Here is a 25986-nt window from a genome sequence, read left to right on the forward strand (position 1 = left end):
AACACAATGCAAAACAGAATAGAGCCTTTGATTTTGAAAGGGATCTATCAGTTTTTAATTCCTGTGGTTTCATGAGGAAAACAGAGGTGGTTTGTTTGTTTGTTTCCCCCAAAACGGGGTCTGTGGTGCCTCCTCTGTTTTTCCCAGTGAGTCCCAGGCTACCAGAAGTTATCTTAGGGCCTCTCATCTGTGCATTAAGAGTGGCAAGACAGGCTGGGCTCAGTGGCTCACACCTGTAATCCCAGCACTTTGGGAGGCTGAGTCAGGCAGATCACCTGAGGTCAGGGGTTCAAGACCAGCCTAGCCAACATGGTGAAACCCCATCTCTACTAAAAATACAAAAATTAGCTGGGTGTGGTGGCAGGTGCCTGTAATTCCAGCTACTTGGGAGGCTGAGGCAGAAGAATTGCTAGAGCCTGGGAGGCAAAGGTTGCAGTGAGCTGAGACCGTGCCATTGTACACCAGACTGGGCAACAGATTAAGACTCCATCTCACCAAAAAAAAAAAAAAAAAAAAGGAGAAAAATAATTCAGTTGACTGAGAAGAAAAAATATTTTTCCAGAAAAACAAGTTCCAAGAAGAAAAAAAAAAGGCCTTTTAAATATACCTGTAGCTTGTTTATCCACTTTTAATTAAGCTTTTAACCATAGGACTCTTAAAAAAAATTCTTTAAAATTTTTTTATTACCCAACTTTAGCCATACCAAGCGGCCAATATTTTTGGCTTTTGAATTTTACCACAGGTAACTTCCCACATGAAATTAATCAGTTTTCACTAAGGTTATAACTTAGCCATGGACACACAGGTGTCTCAAAGAGATGGTAAGCAGTTTCTTTTCTTTTTTTTTTCAAGATTTAGAATCTCCCCCAGGGTAGTTTAGAGAAAGGAAAATTCAAGATTGGAAATCAGAAACTATCCATGGGCGGGTGGGGAACCTCAATAAATGGCAAAGTTACATAAATAAAAAACCAGAAATGAATCATTCCAGAAGCCAAGAATAGAACCCAGGCTGCCATTGTCAAAAAGCAAAGCCTTAGCTACTGAGTTAGAGCAATGAGCAGTTTCTATGGTTCTTCCCAGAAGGAGCCTAGGGAAGCCAGTTTCAAGCTTGCAAAGGCTTTTAACTACTCAAGATAATTTTTAGGGCTACCTATGACATGAACCTCAAAATTCCTGTCCTCTGGATGGCGGAAACCAAGAGAAAGTATCCCCACATTGTCACAAGGTTAAGCTCTTAAGGACAGAAAACAAGACAAATTTCATACGATATTGGTTTCGGAGACCTGTAGCAAAGTAACTGTCCAGCCTGCTAGGCTGGCTTGAAAAGTGGGCTTATGGGGGGGGTCCTAAACCCACATTCTATCCTGTGATAGTCCTTTCTCCATTGCAGAACACAGAAAGACAAATTCTTAGCACAAAGTACACCAGATTTGCTACTGCCTAAGACTAGTTTCTATTAATCAAACCCTTGCAGAGAGACAAATAGTGACATTTACCATTTACCCAGACAGAGAGAGAGAGAGAGACCAGAAACTTGGCTGGTAAGCATTTCTTACCCTTTTTTGCCGGTAGACCAGGTTTCTGGGCTCCCTTTCTCTGCATGTTCCAGAAGAATGGAGCAGGTTCTGATGACGCTGCTCACTGCACCATAGCTGTGGGGTTCAAGCCACTTTACAAGAGAAAAATCACTCTTTCCTGTTTTATGAAACCATAGGCAAGATTCTTAATTTGCCCAACAGGCTGCATGGGGAACTGAATTAACATTTTCTATCCCAGCAAAACACACATAACAAAACAAACATTAGTCACCTTGTTCAGCACCCAAAGTCAACCTGACAAAGCTCAAACTTTTTCACATTGGCCCCTCTTGTCTTTGATCCATACCAGGTGGGAAAGGACAACCTATGAATGGTAATTCACAATGGGGTCTCTGGGCAAGGGGAAGAGCAGATAGTCACCCCAAGAGACAGACCTGTTGAGCATTGAGCCGTCTTTAGAGCTCATCGAATGTGACCAAATAGGGAAGGTTCTTTGAGTTAGGCCTGCTGGACTTCCATCAGCAACCCCTCTGAGATCCCTTCCACAAAAACAAACACATGCAAAGATGAGACAGACAGACAGTGCCTTCTAAATCAGATCCTTAACCAAGCTATCCTCCTATTCTCGGTCTGAGAAACCTCCTTGAAATCTTCCTGATTGAGTAGAAGTCTTCCAAACCAGGACTCTTCCTACTGGTTAGAAGGAGCACTTCAGGAGCCGAACAGACACCTGGCAGTGGTGCCACAGACACAGACACCCCATGGTGGAGCTACAAACAGACACCCCGTAATGGGGCTACAGATACCACACCATAGGGCTACAGAAGCTGCTGGGTGAAGGAAGGAGGCATTGGAAGCACCTAGGATACTCACTAATGCAGACACTCTGCAGTGGGGCTACAGACAGACACCCTGTGATAGGGCTACAGTTAAGGGATGTCCCCCCAGGACTATTTCTCCATTGCTATTAAATCTGTGCACATTGGGTCAGCAGTGCCCCGCCAGTAGAGAGAGTACCAGAATCAGCCCCCAGTTCCAAAAGAACTAGGTGGCTGCTTGGGCTGGCTGGCTTCTGGATCCATCGCTGGAGGGGGGCCACTGAACCACGGGCAGGTAGCCACAAGGGCAGTCCCGGACAAGCCCCCAAATTTGTAACCGCCCAAGGAGTAAACTTTGCCTGCTGCTTAGACAGAGCTGATTCATCAAGACAGGGGAATTGCAACAGAGAAAGTAATTCACACAGAACTGGCTGTGCAGGAGACCAGAGTTTTATTACTCAAATCAGTCTTCCCAAGCATTCAGGGAGCAGAGTTTTTAAGGATAACTTGGTGGATGGGGGGAAGCCAGTGAGCCAGGAGTGCTGATTAGTCAGAGATGAAATCATAGGGAGTCGCAGCTGTCTTGCGCTAAGTCAGTTCCTGGGTGGGGGGCCAGAAGATCCAATGAGCCGGTTTATTGATCTGGGTTGTGCCAGCTAATCCATCAAGTGCAGGGTCTGCAAAATATCTCAGGCATTGATCTTAGGAGCAGTTAGGGAGGGTCAGAATCTTGTAACCTCCAGCTGCATGATTCCTAAACCATAATTTCTAATCTTGTGGCTAATGTTAGTCCTACAAAGGCAGTCTAGTCCCCAGGCAAGAAGGAGGTCTGCTTTGGGAAAGGGTTGTTACTCTCTTTGTTTAAACTATAAGTTTCTCCCAAAGTTAGTTCTGCCCATACCCAGGAATGAACAAAGACAGCTTGGAGGTTAGAAGCAAGATGGAATCAGTTAAGTTAGATCTCTTTCACTGTCTCAGTCATAATTTTGCAAAGGCGGTTTCACTTTTCTTTAGGCCTATTGTTGGGCAAGTAGATTGTTTTCAATATTATCTTACAGAGTGCTCTAGTGTACACTCACGTAAATGTCTATATACCGTGCATCTATTTTTCCAGGGTAGATTGTTATTTTATTTCATTTTTCAATAGAAACAGAGTCTTGCTGTGTTGCCCAAGCTAGTCTTGAATTCCTGGGCTCAACTGATCCTCCCATATTGGCCTCCTAAAGTGCTAGAATTACAGGTATGAGCCACCATGCCTGGCTCTCAGGGTAGATTCTTAGAAGGACAGTTCCTGGGGCATGAAGAATGTGCCTTTTTAGTGTAAATCTTTAACTAGAATTCATTTTTTTGGTGTGTGGTTTTGTTATTTTAATTTGGCTAGCCAGTTGTCCCAATGCAATTCATTGAATAGTCTAATCTTTCCCACTGATTTCTAATGCTGCCTCTATCATAGACCAAATATATATGTATGCATAAGCCCATGTCAGGATTCTGTATGTGCTGTTTCTTTTATCTACTATTTGCATGTTCCTTCAGTAATACTCAGTGTTTTCATTAATGTAGCTTTATAGTAAGCCTTAATGTCAGGTAGAACAAATATTTTCACCTCTAAAAATTTATCATGGCTATTCTTGGCCTTTTACTCATTTGCTTGAATTTTAGAATATGCTTATGAAGCCCTAAGAAGAGATAGTGGAATTTGGTTGGGATTTTATTAACCACACATTACCTTAGGAAGAATTGGCATCGTGAAAAGATTTGTCTTTCCATACTTAAGATTTATTCAGGTCTATTATATCTTTTGTTTATCTTTTAAGATCCTGTACATTTTTTATTAGCTCTATTTCTGGGTGTTTTGTTTTGTTGTTGTTGTGTTAATTTTCCGATTGTGTTGCTCAATTTATTTGGCAGAGCAGCTCACAAAACTCAGGGAAACACATTTATCAATTTATTATAAAGGATATTTTAAAGGATACAATAAACAACTAGATGAAGAGATACATAGGGGGAGGTCTGGCAGTGTTCTGGGTGCAGGAGCTTTTGTTCCTGTGGAGATGGGATGCACCACTATCCTGGCACATGGATGAGTTCTTGTTCACCTTCCTGCAAGCCTCCACAAGTGCAGTTGTCCATAGCTCTCTGTACCCCATCCTCTTGGACCTTTTATGGAGGCTTCATTGGATAAGCATGATTGAAGCATGGACAACCATGTAAAACATGACTGGACAAAAAGAGTTTGATCTCATATTAATAGACTGAGTGGGGACATTCAGGCTGTCAGTTCAAATTGGCCTCTCTGTGCAGCATTTCTACTTACTGAGTATGAGGGAGGACTCCTGAAATGGGTATCTTATGACCTACAATCAGATACAATAGGTGAGAGAATTTACGGCCAGCAGAAGGACAGAAAAGGGGGAAGATGACTGTATATTTTTAGTTTCTATGGCCTGCCTTGGGGAGAAAAAGGAGCAGGTGAAAGGAGGGCAAGAAAAGGTCAGAGAGAGATATTCTGTTTTCTGAGCCCTGCTTCTGAGGCCTAAAATGCACCAATATTATAACAAAAGGCTGTCTGCCTTTATCACTCTGAAGTTCCAAAGCTGCTTTGGGAATCAAGGATAAAGGCCAAATAATTTAACAAAAGATATGCTTATTGTTTTAGTCACTTGGGAAATAAGGGCTATGGGAGTTAGGAGCCATGAACCATGGATAAAAACCAATGTGTATATATATCATAATATAACAGGTATCAGGCATAAGAACTATTTGCCTCATCCTAGATCCTAAAGGTTTTCTCCTATGTTCTTGTTTTTGAAGTGGAGTCTCGCTATTTCACAAGGCTGGAGTGCAATGGCATTATCTCGGCTCACTGCAGCCTCCACCTCCTGGGTTCAAGTGATTCTTCTGCCTCAGCCTCCCGAGTAGCTGGGACTACAGGCGCGTGCCACCATGCCCAGCTAAGTTTTGTATTTTTAGTGGAGATGGGGTTTCATCGTGTTGACCAGGATGGTCTCGATCTCTTGACCTCGTGATCCGCTTGCCTTGGCCTCCCAAAGTGCTGGAATTACAGGTGTGAACCACTGCACCCAGCCTCCTGGATTGTTTTCTAAAAGTTGTATAGTTTTATGGCTTACGTTTAAATCTGATCCTTTTTTTTTTTTTTTTTTGAGACGGAGTCTTATTCTGTCGCCCAGGCTGGAGTGCAGTAGTGTCATCTTGGCTCACTGTAACCTCTACCACCCCTCTTCAAGCGATTCTCCTGCCTCAGCCTCCTGAGTAGCTGAGATTACAGGCGCATGCCATCACTCCCAGCTAATTTTTTTTGTATTTTTTGTATTTTTAGTAGAGACGGCGTTTCACTGTGTTGGTCAGGCTGGTCTCGAACTTCTGACTTCATGATCCACCCACCTAGGCCTCCCAAAGTGCTAGGATTACAGGCGTAAGCCACCACACCCGGCCAAGTCTGATCTATTTTGAATTCAAGTGTACAAGAGGCAAGGTTTTGGTCAGTTTTCCTTATTTTGCTTATAGATGTCCGATTGCTCCAGCAACATTTGGTGAGAAGACTACCCTTCCTCTTTTGAACTGCTTTTGCATCTTTATCAAAAATCGATTGGAGGTCAGGCTTAATGGCTCATGCCTGTAATCCCAGCTACTTAGGAGGCTGATGTGGGAGGATCGATCACTTGAGGCCGGGAGTTTGAGGTAACACAGGCCTCATCTCTAAAAATAATTTTAAATTATCTGAGTGTGGTGTCACATGCCTGTAGTCTTACCTCCTCTGGAGGGTGAAGCAAGAGGATCGCTTGAGCCCAGGAGTTTGAGTCTGCAGTGAGCCATGATCACACCACTGCACTCCAGCCTGGGCAGCAGCAGGAGACCCTGTCTTTAAAAAAAAGAAAAAAAAAATGAGTTGGGCGTATTGCAGGTGTGGACTCCTCTACATAGTGATGTGATTTGTAGCACAAGCTCCTTCCCCAGGTAAGAAGAAACAAACATTCCTTCAGAGCCCAAAATATACTCCAGATAGTCTCTTTTTTGAGATGGAGTCTCGCTCTGTTACCCAGGCTGGAGAGTAGAGTGCAGTGCCACGATCTTGGCTCACTGCAAACCTCTGCCTCCCAGGCTCAAGCAATTCTTGTGCCTCAGCCTCCCGAGTAGCTGGGATTATAGGCACATGCCACCATGCCCTGCTAATTTTTTGTATTTTTTTTAGACCTGGAGTTTTGCCATGTTGGCCAGGCTGTTCTCAAACTCCAGACCTCAAGTAGTCCACCCACTTAGGCCTCCCAAAGTGCTACCTCCTGAAAGTGACTTGAACCCTTGGACACCACATTTCATGATGAATTATAAAAAGAAATACAAGAGTTGAGTGGGAAGCTGGATTAGTAGTTTTCAAATTATAATTTGTAACCCATTGTTGGGTCATAAAATCAACTAGGGGATTGGATTCTCAGGATTTTTTTGTTTTTGTTTTTGAATTGCTCATTTGAGATATTTAAAAATATTATAATAGCAAAATCACATTTGATATTTAAAAAGTCAGTTGGGCATTCTTGTGTGGGTCTGTTTCTGGTTTTTCTATTGTATTCCATTGACCTATGTGTCTCTTCCTCCACCAATACTACACATAATTGATTAATGTAGCTATAAGTCTTGAAATCAGGTAGATTGTTTTCAGACTGATCCCTCCCTCATAATTGTTTTTTGGTTTTGCTTGTTTGTTTGCTGGCTTGCTTGCTTGTTTTGAGACAGACTCTTGCTCTGTTGCCCAGGCTGGAGTACAGTGGCACGATCTTGATTCACTGCAACCTCTGCCTCCCGGGTTCAAGTGATTCTTGTGCCTCAGCCTCCCAAGTAGCTGGGATTACAGGCACGCACCACCATGTCTGGCTCATTTTTTGTATTTTTAATAGAGACGGGGTTTCGCCATGTTGCCCAGGCTGGTCTGGAACTCCTGAGCTCAGGCAATCCGCCCATCTCCTCTTTCCAAAGTGCTAGGATTACAGGTGTGAGCCACCATGCCTGACCTGTCATAATTTTAGCTATTCTAATTCCATTGTCTTTCCACATAAATTTATCTATATCTACAAAAAAATCTTGTTGAGATTTTGGTAGGATTTGCATTAGACCTATAGATCAATTTGTAGAGAATTTACATCTTTACTGTGTCACGTCTTCTAGTACATGCATATGGTATGTCTGTTCATTTATTTAGATCTTCTCTGACTTTTTTCATCATCCCTTTGTGTTTTTTACAAAGTTTTAATGTATAAGTTCAGTATATATTTTATTGTGGGATATTTTCTTAGCTTACTCCAATAGGGGACAACCTAGCTGTGGTCTACTTGATACTGGCATATACCTCTGTGCAAACGCTCTTCTTATACATACAAAGATGATCCCAACCAGCAGAATCCAACTGCACCATGTATAATGGACATTATTCTCTCATCCCCTCCTGCACAGAAATGCTGGTTATTTCAGTCACTTGCCGATGACTTCTGATGTCCCAGCAAATGGCATTGTTGACTGCTGAGAAGATACTTCTGAGGACCCACGTCTAAGGTGGACTTGGCTCGCACTCTTCTAGTTAGTCTCTGAACAGGAGTGATGCCTCCAGGCAGGTGGCATGCTGTCTATCCAGCTCAGGCCCAGTCTTCGAGGGAGCGAGGGCGGCTTCAGACAGTAAAGAAGGAAGAAGAGGATGAAAGCTATACTCCAGTGCAGCCTGCCAGGCCACAGACACTCAACCGCCCTGGCCAGGAGCTGTTCCGCCAGCTCTTCAGACAGCTTCGTTACCATGAGTCTTCGGGGCCCCTAGAAACTCTGAGCCGGCTCCGGGAACTCTGTCGCTGGTGGCTGAGGCCTGACGTTCTCTCCAAGTCACAGATCCTAGAGCTGCTGGTGCTAGAACAGTTCCTGAGCATCCTGCCTGGGGAACTCCGGGTGTGGGTGCAGCTCCATAACCCTGAGAGTGGCGAGGAGGCTGTGGCCTTGCTGGAGGAGCTGCAGAGGGACCTTGATGGGACATCATGGAGGGTGAGTGTGAGCAAGTGTGTGGTGTCCAGGGAACTCTGCCTGCTGGTGAGCCAGCTTGTCTGGGGATGGAGGTGGCCCTCTGAACTGTCAATACAGAGGAGTGCAGAGGAAGCCTTCCCTTTTCCCATGGTACCTGAGCATCTGAGAACGGGACCCTGAGCAATGGACCCTTTAGCAGGTATCCTTTCCTACCTCCCCAGAGGAATATCAGCTCCAGATAGGGTGAGCAAGTCTCCATAAATAATAGTAACTTCTGGGCATAGTAGCTCACACATGTAATCCCAGCACTTTAGGAGGCTGAGGTGGGAGGATTGCTTGAGGCCGGGAGCTCAAGCCAGCCTGGACGACATAGGGAGACCCCCCCCCACACTGTCTCTGTACATAATTTAAAAATTAGGCCAGGCATAGTGGCTCACACCTGTAATCTAAGCGCTTTGGAGTCCAAGGTGGGCGGATTGCTTGAGTGCAAGAATTCGTGACCAGCCTGGGCAACATGGCAAAACCCTGTTTCTACAAAAATTAGCTGAACGTGGTGGCATGTGACTGTAGTCCCAGCTATTTGGGGGACTGAGGTGGGAGGATCACTTGAACCCAGGTAGGTCAAGGCTGCAGTGAGCCATGATTGCACCACTGCACTCCAGCCTGGGTGACACAGCAAGACCCTGTCTCTAAACAAAAAAGCCCAGTAACTAGTCTTTGGACACAGTAGCTTACAGTGTACAAAGTCCATCTCCACATATTATCTAATTTGACTTGAGACTAACCATAGCCCTGTAAAGTGGCGGGTGTTGGGACAGCATTTAGGGTTAGGGCTCTTGGCTTCTTAGTGGGAGAGTACATGTTAAAACTCAGAAGAGCGCTCTGCAGGCACCATTTAGCTTCCTTCTCAAGCATTTTTTTTCTTTTCTTTCTGAGGCGTACCCCACCACTCCCAGCTAATTTTGTTTGTATTTTTAGTAGAGATGGGGTTTTGCCATTTTGTCCAGGCTAGTCTCAAACTCCTGACCTCAGGTGATCCATCCGCCTTGGCCTCCCAAAATGCTGGGATTACGGATATGAACCACTGTGCCCGGCCCTTCTCAGTAAGCTTTTGAGATGGGAGGCAGGGAAGATGGACATGAGTGCTGAGGGGCAGTGCTGGGCTGAGAAATAGAAGACCTCGATTTTAGACTTCATTCCACAACCTCAACATCTGTGGCCACATAGTTGTACCTTTCAGAGCCTCTGTTCATTGAGAAGAAAATGCAGAAATGGTCTAATCATGAGAATTTGTTCAGTAAATATTCAAGTGCTTATCATGTGCCTGACCCTGGCAGAGTTGGCAGTCCCAGGCCTGACAGGAGAGCAGCAGCCGGTCAGTTCAGGTGCGTTCTTCCTGTCCTGCTGCTGCACACAGGGGAGCTGATGCTTCCTGTATTGTTACAGTTTTTTAAAAAAGCATTTATCACTTTTTTAAGTCTTCTTTAAAATTTTATTTATATAAAAATACATGATTCTGGCCAGACCTGTAGTGCTAGCACTTGGGGTCAGGAGTTCAAGACCAGCCTGGCCAACATGGTGAAACTCCATTTCTACTAAAAGGGCAGAAATTAGCCGGCTGTGGTGGTGTGCACTTGTAGACCCATCTACTCAGGAGGCTGAGGCAGGAGAATTGCTTGAACCTGGAAGGTGGAGGCTGCAGTGAGCTGAGATTGCACCAGTGCAGTTTAGACTGGGCAACAGAGCAAGACTCTGTCTCAAAAAAAATTAAAAAAAAAAATATATATATATAGACACACACATTCATACATATACATATGTATATGATTCTGCACACATAATTCATGTATAAATGAAAGTTGTGGCTTGGCGTGGTGTCTCACGCCTGTAATCCCAGCACTTTGGGAGGCCGAGGTGGCAGATCACAAGGTCAAGAGATCGAGACCATCCAGGCCAACATGATGAAAACCCATCTCTACTAAAAATACAGAAATTAGCTGGGCGTGGTGGTGTGCGCCTGTAGTCTCAGCTACTTGGGAGGCTGAGGCAGGAGAATTGCTTGAACCCGGGAGGTGGAGGTTGCAGTGAGCCGAGATCGCGCCACTGCACACCAGCCTGGTGAAAGAGCAAGACTACGTCCGAAAAAAAAAAAAAAAAGATTTCTGAAACAAATTTGACATACTTGTCCCTAAAACTTTATTATAAAAATTAAATCAAGTAAGACATCAGGACATGGTCTACCAGCAGTAAATGGTAATAAATAGACACAGGATATAACTATTAGAAAATATTTTTGCACAACATGGGGTACTATTTTAAAAAATTTAAAAGAGCATTTGTTATTTTTACCAAAACAAATGTTCGAAAGGACCTGATAATAATTTATAAAAGGAAATGAGGTACACAGTAGTTACAAAATCATGGCTTGGTTATATTCAGCTCATTTACAACTAGATGTAATTTTAAAAATCCGTGAAAACATTGCCACATGAGCAAAAAGGGCCTACCTGGTTGAAAGCTACTTAGAAGACAATGGGGGCTGGGAGAAGCCCCCCAAATTTGCAAAATGAAGAGAAATGCTTTAAGATATATGTAAAGTCACAGAATCGTTCTATGGTTCAGCAAAATTATCACAGTGTGAAAAACCAGGGCCCGAGAAAGTTTGTCCTTAAACTCGTTTTGCTGTGCTTCCATATTCTTTATTTTCTTTTAATTCTTCCTTTATTAGAAGAATAAAAAATGGGAGATAAATTATTGTGGTCAGTTCATCATCTTTAGTGTGTATCTCTGTATCAGATGATTAATGGCCTCAGGCTAAGTATCCATATTGGTATAGAGACTGTCTCGGCCACAGGACCAGAAAATCTCAAATTGTAGTTTCCTGTACTCATCTGTATATGAGGGACAGCCTTGCCTCAGAGACCAGAGTTGTTTGAAGTCTCAGGGCAAATGCTTCCTCTTTGTTGGTCTCTACTTAGATGGACACTGCCATTTTTTACACTGGAGACTTTTTTCTATGGTTCCATGGCTGACTGTCATGATTAGCATTGCCTGTCAGTGTTATTATTAAAAACAAGTTTACAATTTGGGAGCTAGCCTGCCTCTTTGAGTTCACTTTGTACATCAGTGCCTAGAGCAGCACTTGACAGTAGATATTACTTGACTATCTCCACTGTGAACCATTATGAGTTTAATTCTCAGGAACTAGTTCCTTCTCTCTCATTTCTAAGTTATAGGCCTGGGGTGGGAGCTGAGGGGTAGTGGGAAGGTGGCACTGTCATCTGAGGCCTGACAAGAGTGCTGTACGGAGTTACCATGTGCTTCCTTGTGTTGAGCTGGAGTCTGTCTCTACCTGGACTCTCCCATGACCCTCATTAGAGCCCAAGGAGGCTGAGGTGGTTGGAGGCACCTCCCTGGGCGATCTTCTTGCCCTTTCCTCCTGCCTGGAAATAATAAAGGAGCTGGCTTACCTATCCCTTGGCCTTTGTCCTTTAGAGATTGGTCATGTGGTCTCTTCTCTGAGTTTGCTTTCTGATTCCCAGAAAGATCCTCTCACAACATTTTCTTCTTGCCAGGACCCGGGCCCTGCCCAGAGCCCAGATGTGCATTGGATGGGTACAGGAGCCCTGCGATCTGCACAGATATGGTCCCTTGCTTCACCTCTCAGGAGCAGCTCTGCTCTGGGGGACCACCTGGAGCCTCCCTATGAAATAGAAGCACGTGACTTCCTGGCTGGGCAATCCGGTACTTGCTGCCTGGCCTTAAGACCCCAGCCTTATGCCACACTTCTTGCATTTCCTGTAGTGTTGTGTTTCCACATCTGTCCTCTCATGAGAATCTCCTTCTGTCCTGGCCCTTAGCTCTCTGTCCTCTCCATCCATTCTATAACCCATATGTGGCTTGCTCCTACCCCATTACACCCCCCATCCCACTACCCCTTTCCTGGCCCCAGTAGACTGAGGACATGTGAGATGGGTGTTTAACAACATTCTGTACCTGCTTATGGGTCCAGGAGTCCTCTACTGGGGGGAAGAGTGGGCTTCTCAGTGGGCTGTCTAGAGCTGAGCCACTCTCTCATGGCTTTTTCTCCTTCAGATACTCCTGCTGCCCAGATGCCTGCCCTTTTCCAGAGAGAGGGGTGCCCAGGAGACCAGGTAACACCAACCAGGTCCCTGACAGCCCAGCTCCAGGTGAGCCACAGGACATTTGGTCCTTCCTGATGTCCCCATGTCACTGCCTAATGGGATAGTGCAGCTCCCCCATCCTGGGTTTCTCTGTCTAGTAACCTCACATCCAAAGACCCGTGTTCCAGAGACCAGATTATCCCCCTCAAGCCCAGAGGTCTTCTGCTGGGTGATGGTCTTCCCTTTCACCTTTGCCAGGTCCATCCTGCACTCACACAGAGCCACTTTATTCCCCTTCTCTCCCCTTCCACCTCAAAGCTGGGAGCTGTGGACCAGCTCTAGGGCACAGTGTTTTTTCAGGAGACTATGACTTTCAAGGATGTGGAGGTGACCTTCTCCCAGGACGAGTGGGGGTGGCTGGACTCTGCTCAGAGGAACCTGTACAGGGATGTGATGCTGGAGAATTATAGGAACATGGCTTCTCTGGGTAAGTAATTGATATCTTCATGCTTCTATCCGTCTTTATTTCTGCCTTCTTGGGTTGTTCTGTGCTGCATAGAAAGGTACCTGACCTGGTTTTAGATCCTGGCTCTGTAACTGCTAACCAGATCACTTAATGTAGCACCTTGGTAGCCTCTTTTGAAAAATGGAGAGAATAATGCCTGCCATTCTGGATTATTATAAAGATTAAAGGTGGTAGCTCACACCTGTAATCCCAGCACTGCGGGAGGCCCAGGTGGGAAGATTCCTTGAGCTCAGGAGTTTGAGACCAGTCTGGGCAACATAGTGAAACCCCATCTCTACAAAAAATACAAAAATATAAGCATGTGGTACGCACGCCTGTAATCCCAGCTGCTTGGGAAGCCAAGGCTGGGGAATTTCTTGAGCCCAGGAGGACAAGGCTGCAGTGAGCCAAGATCACGCCACTGCACTCCAGCTTGGGTAACAGAGGGAGACCCTGTTTCAAAACAGACAAATAAAAACAACGGATTAAAGGTAATATGTTTTAAGTTCCTAGTCCGTTTAGACATTCAAAAAATGTTGGCTGATGTAACCAATTAAGTAGACGTTGTGGTTCTCACCTCTGGAAAATTCTAGTAATCCTTTTGTGGGCAACTTCTATCAGTCTCTCTTATCTCTGCTCAGGGCTATTTGAAATGACTGGGCCTCCTTCGCTAGCTTCTGCTGCCTGCCTTCCTGGCCTTTCCCACCTTCCCACCAGGACTTCAGGCCCAGAGGTCCTGAAGAGTAGTTCTGTGTCATCCATCTCCCTTCTCATGCCATTCCCTTCTCTTCTGCAGTGGGACCATTCACCAAACCTGCTCTGATCTCCTGGTTGGAAGCAAGGGAGCCATGGGGCCTGAACATGCAGGCAGCTCAGCCTAAGGGGAATCCAGGTGCTGCCCCTACAGGTGAGTTCCAGAGAACCTGCCAGGTCCTGCTCCTCCTGCTTTTACTTTTTTCTTTCTTAAGGTCAGTTACATCACTGGGAATTTACTCCATTGTTTGCTGGAAGGAAGATCTTTAACAGTGTTGGTAAGGGTGCTTGGGCCACTGGGTCTCTTCCATCCTGGCTGGCCTCTGAGAGGTTATTAATTTCCGGCCATGTCTATTCTCCTGTCCCCCTCCCCCAGCAGCCCTCTCCATAATAGTTCTTGCCTGCTGGAGGGCTTCACTGTTCCTGTCTTTCACTCACTGATGCTCCTCCTCACTCCTGGCCTGCACTCCTGCTGAACTCCTGTACTCACCCCTTCTTGCTCTTAGGAGCCCTCATCCCACTCCTGTTCTTTCTTTTCTTGGTCCTTCTTTTTGTAATAGGCTGATCTCCAGCCCTTTCAGCCAAGTGCTCCTTGGAGCCCCACCCCTTGACTTTTGGGTACCTTTCTATAATGTCATGATTCTTCTCCCACTCTGTCTATTTAACACTTTCTTCTTAATCCTTTTTATTTCCCTGCTGGATGTGATGTCTGCATATCTCTAGCTGCCCTGCCCATCTTGCTTTTCTCCTCCCTTCCCTGTAATCTGGGATGATCTTCCATGTTTTGCCTTATGTTTGACTATTTTATAAAGGTATTGGCAGTCAGGCAAAAGCCTCACCACCCAGACATTTTATTGCCCTTTGGTGCTTTCTGCAGTTCCAAGTATGGGAAAAGAGTACATTCTCTTGTGTTATATTTTTTGTCAGGAGATGACCTCCAGATTAAAACAAACAAATTCATCTTAAATCAGGAACCTTTGGAAGAAACAGAAACCTTAGCTGTGTCATCAGGATGTCCTGCGACAAGTGTTTCTGAGGGAATTGGGCTCAGAGAATCTTTTCAACAGAAGAGCAGGCAGAAGGATCAATGTGAAAATCCCATACAAGTAAGAGTTAAGAAAGAAGAGACCAATTTCAGTCGCAGGACAGGAAAAGACTCTGAAGTATCAGGAAGTAATAGTCTTGACTTAAAACACGTTACATATTTGAGAGTTTCTGGAAGAAAGGAATCCCTTAAACATGGCTGTGGCAAACACTTCAGAATGAGTTCACACCACTATGACTACAAGAAATACGGGAAGGGGCTCAGACACATGATTGGGGGCTTCAGCCTACATCAGAGAATTCATAGTGGACTGAAAGGGAACAAAAAGGACGTGTGTGGAAAAGACTTCAGCCTTAGCTCTCATCACCAACATGGGCAGAGTCTTCACATGGTGGGAGTGTCATTTAAGTGCAGTGACTGTGGAAGGTCTTTCAGTCATAGCTCCCATCTTGCATATCATCAGAGACTTCACACTCAAGAGAAAGCATTTAAATGTAGGGTGTGTGGGAAAGCCTTCCGGTGGAGTTCCAACTGTGCGCGACATGAGAAAATTCACACTGGAGTGAAGCCTTATAAATGCGATTTATGTGAGAAAGCTTTCCGACGTCTGTCAGCCTACCGTCTGCACCGAGAAACCCACGCTAAGAAGAAATTTCTTGAATTGAATCAGTATAGGGCAGCTCTCACCTACAGCTCGGGGTTTGATCATCATTTGGGAGACCAAAGTGGGGAGAAACTCTTCGACTGCAGCCAGTGCAGGAAATCCTTCCACTGTAAGTCATATGTTCTTGAACATCAAAGGATTCACACCCAGGAGAAGCCCTATAAATGTACCAAATGTAGGAAAACCTTTAGGTGGAGATCAAACTTTACTCGTCATATGAGGTTACATGAGGAGGAAAAGTTCTACAAACAAGATGAATGTCGTGAAGGCTTCAGGCAATCTCCTGACTGCAGTCAGCCCCAGGGTGCTCCCGCTGTGGAGAAAACATTTTTGTGTCAGCAGTGTGGGAAAACTTTTACTAGAAAGAAAACTCTCGTTGACCACCAGAGAATTCACACAGGTGAGAAACCTTACCAGTGTAGCGATTGTGGGAAGGACTTTGCCTATAGATCAGCCTTTATTGTTCATAAGAAGAAGCATGCCATGAAAAGAAAACCTGAGGGCGGGCCATCTTTTAGTCAGGACACAGTGTTCCAGGTTCCTCAGAGCAGTCACTCCAGAGAGGAGCCCTACAAATGCAGCCAGTGTGGCAAGGCCTTCCGCAATCACTCATTCCTCCTCATCCATCAGAGAGTTCACACTGGAGAGAAGCCGTATAAGTGCAGGGAGTGTGGGAAAGCCTTCAGATGGAGTTCCAATCTCTACCGACATCAGAGGATTCACTCTCTTCAAAAACAGTATGATTGCCATGAAAGTGAAAAGACTCCAAATGTGGAGCCAAAAATCCTCACTGGTGAGAAACGTTTTTGGTGTCAAGAATGTGGGAAAACCTTTACACGTAAAAGAACCCTTTTAGATCATAAGGGAATACACAGTGGAGAGAAGCGCTATAAATGTAATCTGTGTGGAAAATCTTATGATAGAAACTATCGCCTTGTTAACCATCAGAGGATCCACTCTACAGAGAGACCTTTCAAATGTCAGTGGTGTGGGAAAGAGTTCATTGGGAGACATACCCTTTCCAGTCACCAGAGGAGACACACCAGAGCAGCACAGGCTGAACGTAGCCCGCCTGCGAGGTCTTCCTCTCAGGACACAAAGTTGAGATTACAGAAGCTAAAACCAAGTGAAGAGATGCCCCTCGAAGACTGCAAAGAAGCTTGCAGCCAGAGCTCTAGGATCACTGGACTCCAGGACATAAGCATTGGGAAAAAGTGCCACAAATGCAGCATATGTGGGAAAACTTTTAACAAGAGTTCACAGCTCATTAGCCACAAGAGATTTCATACTCGAGAGAGGCCCTTCAAATGCAGCAAGTGTGGAAAGACCTTCAGGTGGTCTTCGAACCTGGCTCGGCATATGAAAAACCATATTAGAGATTAGCCTGGGACCTGACGATGACAGTGGGGGTGGGTTCTCAGTCTCCTGCTAGAGAACCCTTAATTATAGGCAGTGTGGAGTAACTTTGATAAAGGGCCCAGCCCTTTCTATTTTGGAAGCTAGTGACAGAATCCCAAGGATTTAAAAGCTCGGGGAGTCCCCAGCCTGCCTGCTAGGATGTGACGCTGGGGAAGCGCAGCACCATGTTCTTTGGAGCCCTTCTGGAGACTGGGGCCCCTAGGAGTGGCCTCTGCACCATAGCCTGCGGCTCCCCTATTCAGGTCTCCTTCCACAACTCTGAAGAGAGAGACCACTGCCCTTTGTGGTTGGACAGAATATCTGTGGCATCATGGGCTATGGCTGCTGGAAAGGGGCCAGTGGGATCCTAGGTTTATCTTCAAGTTTGGCCTGTGGCCATGCCTATTCTGTTGACTTTAAAAGCAGCAGCATCAAGAACTCCTAGTCTTCCCAAATGCCCCCTGGGGAGTTCTGGCTGGGGCTTCAGCCTTCCTGGCTGGCTTTTGGATATCTGCTAGGGGATTAGAGTGGTCTCAGCGGCACGTGGAGGAGAGCAGGATGCTGGGCTCAAGCGCTTGGCGTGTGGAGCTCTACCAGTACCCTGTTGCCATCCCCATCCCACAGGCCTGCATAGGCAGCAGTGGTCCATCTGTTTAACAGAAATGTGCTGAGCACTCCCATACACCAGGCACTGGTGTGTTTGCCAGAGACCCAGCAGGGACCAGAACAGATGAAAATCCTGCCATCTTGGATCTTTACAGATGACAAACAGATATGCAGTATTCTGGATTGTGATGTGTGTAGTGGACAAAGTGAATCACAGAAGAGTGAGAGGGAGTGCTGGATTGGGAGATCAATTGTGATTTTAGATAGTCTGGTCAGGGAGGGCCTCAACTGAGAAGGTGAAATTTGAGCAAAGACTTGAAGGAAGCCAGGGAGGTAGCAGGTAGCTCTCTAGGGAGAGTTGCAGGCAGAGGAGATTGGGTCTTGACTGATGTCCTCAGGATAGCAAGGAAGCCCCTGGGATGGAGTGCAGGGAGCCAGCTGGAAGGGAAGGAGAGGGGCCAGGGAGGCCATAGGCCCAGCCGTGTGAGCATCAGGGGTCATTACAGGGGCTTGAGCTGCCTCAGAGGGAGGCAGGGAGCTTTTGGACAATTTTGAGTTGAGGAGTGTTGTGGTTTGAATCTGAATTGTATTTTATAAGGGTTAACCACAGATCCAAGGACTCAGTAAAATGGAATGGGTGAAAGGCTTCTCATGCAGTTACCCTTGCTGCCAGTTCCCATAAATCAGACTCCTCCCCACTCCGTTTCTGAATTTTCTATAGGATCCTCGGCCTCAGCAGATGTAAACGCTTACCATTGTTGTGTTCATGTCTCTAGCCCCTGCACACTGCGGGCCCCTCTCAGCTTCACATACCCCTCTCCATGTATGAGATCTGGTGCTAGCAATCAGATTCAACCCGAAGGAACAAGTGCACGTGCCTGCTGCTCTCAGGAGAAAAGGTGGCCTGTTCTGGGAGGAGCTCCCTCACTGGCCTACCCACTTGTGTTGAAGCAAAAAGCAAGAATCAATTACTTAAAGGCAAAGGAGTGATATTGCTAAAGCATGTGAGTAATCATTGCTTCTGATTATTGAAGAGCTAGATTATAAATGAAAGGATAAAATGTTTTAATAGTAGAGTAGTGTCCTGACTGTAGGGGCCCGTTCACGGAGCTGGTCATTTCTTGAAATGAGAAGAAACCATCCTGGAAGATGTCTTTTTCAGTAGAGTATGGAATAATCTTATCTGCTCTGGACTGCCAAGAGCAGGTGAAAATGAAGGCTCTGATATTGTGTGGTGGTGTCACGGGATGGTGGGGGTGGGGCAGAAGTCTCCTGTTGGTGTTCTGATGCCTGTTCAGCTTTGTCCTCAGGAAGGTTTGGTCATCTTGGTTCTGCCATCCTCTTGCCTTCCTACAGCAGCAGCTGTTCATGGCACTGAAGATGTCCCTTCACTGTCCCAAAACTGGCACTAGAAGTGGCTGGGCAGGGGGGCCAGAGTCATAGGAAGGGTCTTGGAGTCATCAGATCTGGGTTCCAGGCATGGTGTGCCTTTTCTTGGCAGGATTGATCGTGAGCAAGTCAATGAACCTCTGTATCAATTTCCTTATGTGTGAAGTTAGAGTGCTTGGCTGTGCTACCTGATTCCTGAGATTGGTGAAACAGGGCTTGGTTTACCAAGGCTCTCCATCAGGTGGTTGACCTCTAGGACCAGGGCCATCTCAGAGGTGCAGCTTCCATGTCAGTTGGTGTTATAACCATGGAAATGTCCCTTTCCAATCACATTTTTAGCACCCCTTTCCCCCCATCTCTGCTCCCTTTGCCACAGGATACCTTGTAAAGTTCCTGCCCCAGTATAGGGATATTTTTACTGTCTTTTTTTTTTTTTTTTTTTTTTTTTGAGTCAGGGTTGCCCAGGGTGGAGTGCAGTGGCAGGATCACAGCTCACTGCAGCCTTGACCTCCCAGGCTCAGGTCCCACCTGAGCCTCCTGAGTAGCTGGGACTACAGGTGTGTGCCACCGTGCCAGCTAATTTTTTATATTTTTTTGTAGAGACAAAAGTTTTATTTTTTTTTTCCCATGTTGCTCACGCTGGTCTCAAACTCCTGGGCTCAAGCAGTCCACCCACCTCTGCCTCCCAAAGTGCTGGGATTACAGGCATGAGCCACTGTGCCTGACCTGTCATTTGTATAGAATGAAATGTGCTTATTTTTAAACATTCTAATCAAATTTTAAAATGTGCAAAGAATGAAGTGAAAAACAGAATTTTTTTTTTTGTTTTGTTTTGTTTTGAGACGGAGTCTCTCTCTGTCGCCCAGGCTATAGTGCAGTGGCGCGATCTCCGCTCACTGCAAGCTCCGCCTCCCGGGTTCACGCCATTCTCCTGCCTCAGCCTCCTCAGTAGCTGGGACTGCAAGCGCCCACCACCACGCCCGGGTAATTTTTTGTATTTTTAGTAGAGACGGGGTTTCACTGTGTTAGCCAGGATGGTCTCGATCTCCAGGATGGTCTCAATCTCCTGACATCGTGATCCACCCACCTCGGCCTCCCAAAATGCTAGGATTACAGGTGTGAGCCACCGTGCCCGGCTGAAAAAACAGAAATTATTTTATCCTGAAGTAAACTGTTTATATTTGGGATTATACTGATCCTGTTTGTCCAATAACCTGAGTTTTCAAATAATTTTAGTTCTAGAAGTACTATAATTATATAAATATTAATGAATTCGGATTAGCTGAAAGGAAAAAAAGTAGAAGCCTGACTACTTGGTGCTAACTACTAAAGATTTTGGCAGAATCAGTGTTGGATTTGGCTTTCCTGTCCCTTCCCCACGCCAGCCCCCCAGAGTGTTCTGCCTTGTGCTGCCTCCTTTCACCTGGAGTGCCACACCCCTGTCTGTGCCAGTTTAGCTCTTCATCCTTCAAGGCCTGACCTTGTCTGACCCTTGTGCTTCTAAACCCGTGGCCCCACCTCTCTTGGTGCCTATGTCAGGTGATGTTTGTGTTTTTGGTTATGCCCATCTCCATAGCCAGACCAAGCACTCTGGAAGCCAGGGTTGGGTGCTTATTTATCTGTTTGCCATGCAGAAAAGATCTTGCACAAAATTACCTCTGTTAAGGAATCTGGAACTGAATTTAGTTTGGCTGAGTCAGGGTTGGGTTTTTTTTAAGGGGCTGTGGGGTGAAATGTTGACTGGAAGCCACCCACAAACACACACACCTGCTGGTTAGGAACCCGGCTGTGGGTGGTTCTGAGCTGTTTGGCTTCAGTTGACAGTTTCTGATTGTCCTAAGCACCAGGTCTCATCTTGCATCTCATCCTGGCCTGGAGGACATTCAGGTTCCTTCCAACGCTTCCCACCTTTCCGCCACTCCCTTGGAGGAACTGAAGTTGGGGTTGAGGGGAGCCAGATTGCTGGAGTGGGTATTTGAAAGTCTTTCTGTTACCTGTTCAGTGTGGTCTGCCCCACCCCTGCTGACCAAGACTGACTAAAATGTAAAATAATACAGACCATCTCACACTCAGAAAGCTGGCACATTTTTGAAAGCCCAAGTGTGGGTAAGTGTGTGGAACAATGATAATTCACACTGCTTTAGGAGTAGAAATTGTGAGAAATACTGTGCCAGGCAATTTGTAAAATCTTGGAAGGTTGTGTGCACTTAACCACCCAGCAACTACTCCTGGATGCGTCCTAGAGAAGTGCCATGTGAACAGAGAATGATTTTAAGACTTCACTGAAGTATTGTTTAGGTAGCAAGATTGGGAAAAGCCTGCATTTCATCAGCAGAAGAATGGATAAATAAATGGGTTGTTTTTGGTCCTTGGAAAGTGAATATGAAAGAGTTACGTCTCAACACAGATAGATGAAAAATTATGCTGAGAAAGTTGGTGAAGCTACATACAAGGTACTGTTTGTGTAAAGTTAAGCATACTGTGTACCTGTGGGCACGTTACTTCAACTTGTTTTTCACTTTTTCTGTAAAATGGGATAGTAGTGGCAATCTCACAGGGTGATTGTGGGTGGGGGGTGGTCAATGAAGTAATGCATGTAAAATGCTTTGAATAGTGTCTAGCATGTAAGCATTGTGGACATATAGAAAGTGTTATTGTTTTGCACAGTAATCTATTTTCTGTGGATTCAAATAATATGAAATGAGTATAAAATCATGTATTGGAACAATGTGTGCAAGTCACCATTCTGCCTTCCTAAGGCAGGAGACCTGATGGATTTGGGGAGGGTACATGGGGGCTTCAGTTATGTTTTCTTTATTTTTTTCTAAAAATTGATGCGGAGGCATCAGAATGTTAAGATTTTAACAGTATAGTGTGGTGGGTACTTTTTAAATGTTTGCTTTAAGTGTTTCAAAGTAAAAATATTTCTTAAGCATGGTCTCTGACATCTTATGACTTAATAGAAATCCCTGCCAGGTACATGATGTTACTTAGAGTGAGCTACCTAATCTTTCAAGGCTTCCATTTCCTCACCTGCAAAAATTGGGAGTGTCAGAGGCGTTTGAACCAGAGTGACTCCATCTTGAATAGGGAACTGGGTAAAATAAGGCTGAGACCTACTGGGCTGCATTCCCAGGAGGTTAGGCATTCCAAGTCATGGGATGAGATAGGAGGTCAGCACAAGATACAGTCATAAAGACCTTGCCAATAAAACAGCATGTGGTAAAGAAGCTGGTCAAAACCAAGATGGCAATGAAAGTGACCTCTGGTTGTCCTCACTGCTGTAATTATACTGTAATTATAATGCATTAGCATGCTAACAGACACTCCCACCAGTGCCATGACAGTTTACAAATGCCATGGCAGGCCTGGCACGATGGCTCACGCCTGTAATCCCCACTTTGGGAGGCCAAGGCGGGTAGATTATGAGGTCAGGAGATCGAGACCAGCCTGGCCAACATGGTGAAACCCTGTCTCTACTAAAAAATACAAAAATTAGCTGGGCATGGTGGCACACGCATATAATCCCAGCTATTTGAGAGGCTGAGGCAGGAGAATCTCTAGAACCTGGGAGTCGGAGGTTGCAGTGAGCCAAGATGGTGCCACTGCACTCCAACTTGGGTGACAGAGCAAGACTCTGTCTCAAAAAAAAAAAAAAAAATGCTATGGCAGCATCAGGAAGTTACACTATATGGTCTAAAAAGGAGAGGAACCCTCAGTTCTGGTAATTGCTCACACCTTTCCCAGGAAACTTATGAATAATCTACCCCTTGTTTAGCATATAATCAATAAATAACCATAAAAATAGGCAACCAGCAGCCCTTGAGGCTGCTCTGCCTATGTAGTAGCCATTCTTTATTTCTTTACTTTCTTAATATTAACTACTTTGACTTTGTGGACTCGCCCGAATTATTTTCCTTGAGCAAGGTCCTAAGAACTCTGTCTTGGGGACTGGATCACGACTGCTTTCTGGTAACAGGAGCAATACAAATGGCTATTAGTAAACAAATGCTTAACTAACTCTAGTACATCTATGATGAAATACCAGGCCACAGTTTTTTTTAAAATGATGATGTTCTCTATATACTGACGCACAATCACCAAGACATGCACTTTATAGGAAATTATAAGCTCCCCCTTTGCCTAAATCTCATTTTGCTTAATAAATAACAAGTGAAGCCAGAAGCTATAAACTCATAATTTTAATGAAGAAATGGGATCCAGAGGATGGAGATGCTTTTCATTCTACTTTATTAGATGAGGAAAAGGAGGGTAAATACTTGTATGCCAGCTACCACACCTTTTAAAGTTAATGCTAACCCTACTAAGAACAGCAAGGAGATTTTATATCAGCCAGGTTTTAGTTGCCAGAAACCACACCAGTTATTTTAGCAAAGAACTTATAAAGAAGCATACTATATTTAAGTAGCTAAAAAGGCAAGAAGAAAATGCCAAGGTGTCTTGGAGGTAGCAACTGCTAAGCAGCCGCCACCCCAGGACTGGAGGAGCTGGAATAGAGTCTCCCCATGTTTGAGGTTTGTCTGCTAACAGCTTTCAAGCTCTCCCCCTCAATTTGCCCGGATCTGGACAAGCTGGTAAGAAAGCCCAGGCACTTCTTCTTTGCACCAGAGGGGAAGTTCAAACTGTGCAAACTCTGACTGTCACAAATGCACTGAGCTCACATAACCACAACAAAAACCAGAGCCACTTGCCCCTCCTTTCACTGAAGCCCAACAGACTGGCGTGGGTGCCCGCTTTGCTTTCCCTAGAAAGCCTCATGTGAATAGTAAACTTTTTCATAACCTCTTGGTGTCTGCAGTGTCATCAGTTTCAACATGCGAACCAGTTTTGAGTGATGGTAGTTTGTTGATTCCACCTCATATGGAGCAAAGTGCAAAGCAGGAACAAAGAGACGTGACTAGAATTGTTGAAAGGTGGGAGATTGGAAGAGGGACCTTGTGGAGCTGAACTCAGACCTATGGAGGAGGAGTGGACTGCTGGGCTGACGTAGTGTCTGTGCTCAGGGAGGGGCCGTGTGGCCTTTGGATCCATGCTGCTGTGGAGAGGTCCCAGCTGCTAATGCTGAGGCAGGGAGTAGAAGGGAGGGTCACAATAAGACTTTGAATGTTAGTTAACCACCTTTTGCCTGAAGAACATGTAATAGCCTTCCCTGAGGTATATGTCTTCCAAAAGTCTGCTGACGTTGCTCAGGACCTATGCCCACCACTGCTTTTTGCGTTTTGCTTTTTTTTTTTTTTTTTTTTTTTTTGAGACAAGGTCTCACTCTGTCACCCAGGCTGGAGTGCAGTGGCACAATCTCAGCTCACTGCAACCTCCACTTTCCCAGGCTCAAGCGATTCTCCAGCCTCAGCCTCCTGACTAGCTGGGACTACAAGTGTGCACCACCACGCCCAGCTAATTTTTGTATTTTTGTAGAGACAAGGTTTGGCCATGTTGCCCAAGCTGGTCTTGAACTCCTGGCCTCAAGTGACCCACCTGCCTCAGCTTCCCAAAGTGCTGGGATTACAGGTGTGAGCCACCGGACCTGGACTCCTTTTAAAACAATTATTTTTTGGCCGAGCGCGGTGGCTCACACCTGTAATCCCAGCACTTTGGGAGGCCGAGGTGGGCAGATCACGAGGTCAAGAGATTGAGACCATCCTGGCTAACGTGGTGAAACCCTGTCTCTACTAAAAATGCAAAAAATTAGCCGGGTGTGGCAGTGGGCGCCTGTAGTCCCAGCTACTCGGGAGGCTGAGGCGGGTAGATGACGAGGTCAGGAGATTGAGACCAGCCAGCCTGGCCAATATGGTGAAACCCCATCTCTATTAAAAATACAAAAATTAGCCGGGTGTGGTGGTGCGTGCCTGTAATCCTAGCTGTTGGGGAGGCTGAGGCAGGAGAATCACTTGAACCCAGGAGGTGGAAGTTGCAGTGAGCTGAGATCACACAACTGCACTCCAGCCTGGGTGACAGAGTGAGACTCTGTCTCAATTAAAAAAAAAAAAAAATGAAGTGCAAAATGTGACTGAGGAGATACAATACTCTCCAAATTGCATAATTTTGCCAATTTTTACAGAAACTTGGGGAATCTGTAGAGATAGTGTCAGAAACATTGGAACGAGAGCAACTCCATGTTGAATAGGGGCTGGGTAAAAGTGTCAGAGGTGTTTGAACTGGAGCGACTCCATTTTGAGTGAGGGCTGGGAAAATGAGGCTGAGACTTACTGGCCTGCATTCTCAGAAAGTTAGGCATTCCTAGCCTCTAGGATTGAATTGGGACCCCTTTCCTGTAACATATTTCTGATGACCACAGAAGGGACTATAGTGCAGAAACGTTGACCCAACAGCTACCTTTGTGTAAGTGTTGGGGTCTTGTAACATATTTCTGGCAAACCACAGAAAGGATGATACTGAAGAAATCCCCCCAACCCCAAAGAAATAGACTGCAGCACTGATTGGACGACTTTGGGTAAGTGATGGGGTACCCGAGTAACAAATGGGGTTGGGTTAGAGGCCCACCTTAGGGGAGTTGGAGTTTCTCCTAAGACAGTGGGTTAGAGGCCCCTCTTAATAAAAGGCAAGGACACTTGACTTCAGGTTAGAGGTTACTCCATCCTACTCTGTCTATGGAGTAGCTGTCCTTTCACCACTTTACTTTCTTAATAAACTTGTTTTTGCTTTGCACTGCGGACTTGCCCTGAATCCTTTCTTGCACGAGATCCAAGAACTCTCTCTCAGAGTCTGGATCGGGACCCCTTTCCTGTAACAAAATGAGGCTGAGACCTACTGGGCTGCATTCCCAGATGGTTAAGGCATTCTAAGTCACAGGATGAGATAGGAGATTGGCACAAGATCCAGGCCATAAAGACCTTGCTGATAAAACAGGTTGTGGTAAAGAAGCCAGCTAAAACCCACCAAAACCAAGACGGTGATGAGAATGACCTCTGGTCGTCCTCACTGCTACCCTCGCACCAGTGCCATGACAGTTTACAGTTGCCATGGCAACATCAGGAAGCTACCCTATATGGCCTGGAGAGGGGAGGCATGAATAATCCACCCCTTGTTTAGCATATCATCAAGAAATAACCATAAAAATGGACAGCCAGCAGCCCTCGGGGCTGCTCT

The 25986-nt window shown here is 45.5% G+C and overlaps 1 protein-coding gene across 4 annotated transcripts in view; it reads left to right on the top strand.

Moving 5' to 3' along the window:
* Positions 1-24887, top strand: part of ZNF445 (zinc finger protein 445) — a 63913-nt gene extending 39026 nt beyond the window's left edge. For 2 of the 4 annotated variants that reach the window (XM_054550954.2, XM_009239140.4), the window contains exons 2-7: positions 7823-8395; positions 11950-12118; positions 12470-12564; positions 12859-12985; positions 13800-13910; positions 14684-24887. In XM_054550954.2, coding sequence (XP_054406929.1) covers positions 7967-8395; positions 11950-12118; positions 12470-12564; positions 12859-12985; positions 13800-13910; positions 14684-16848 — 3096 coding nt within the window. In that variant the 5' untranslated portion in view covers positions 7823-7966 and the 3' untranslated portion in view covers positions 16849-24887. The remainder of the gene's footprint in view (positions 1-7822; positions 8396-11949; positions 12119-12469; positions 12565-12858; positions 12986-13799; positions 13911-14683) is intronic. The other 2 variants (XM_002813856.5, XM_063722112.1) reach the window with 2 other exon arrangements.
* Positions 24888-25986: the final 1099 nt, after the last annotated feature.

Source organism: Pongo abelii, chromosome 2 (genome assembly GCF_028885655.2).
Source record: "Pongo abelii isolate AG06213 chromosome 2, NHGRI_mPonAbe1-v2.0_pri, whole genome shotgun sequence".
NCBI lineage: Eukaryota > Metazoa > Chordata > Mammalia > Primates > Hominidae > Pongo > Pongo abelii.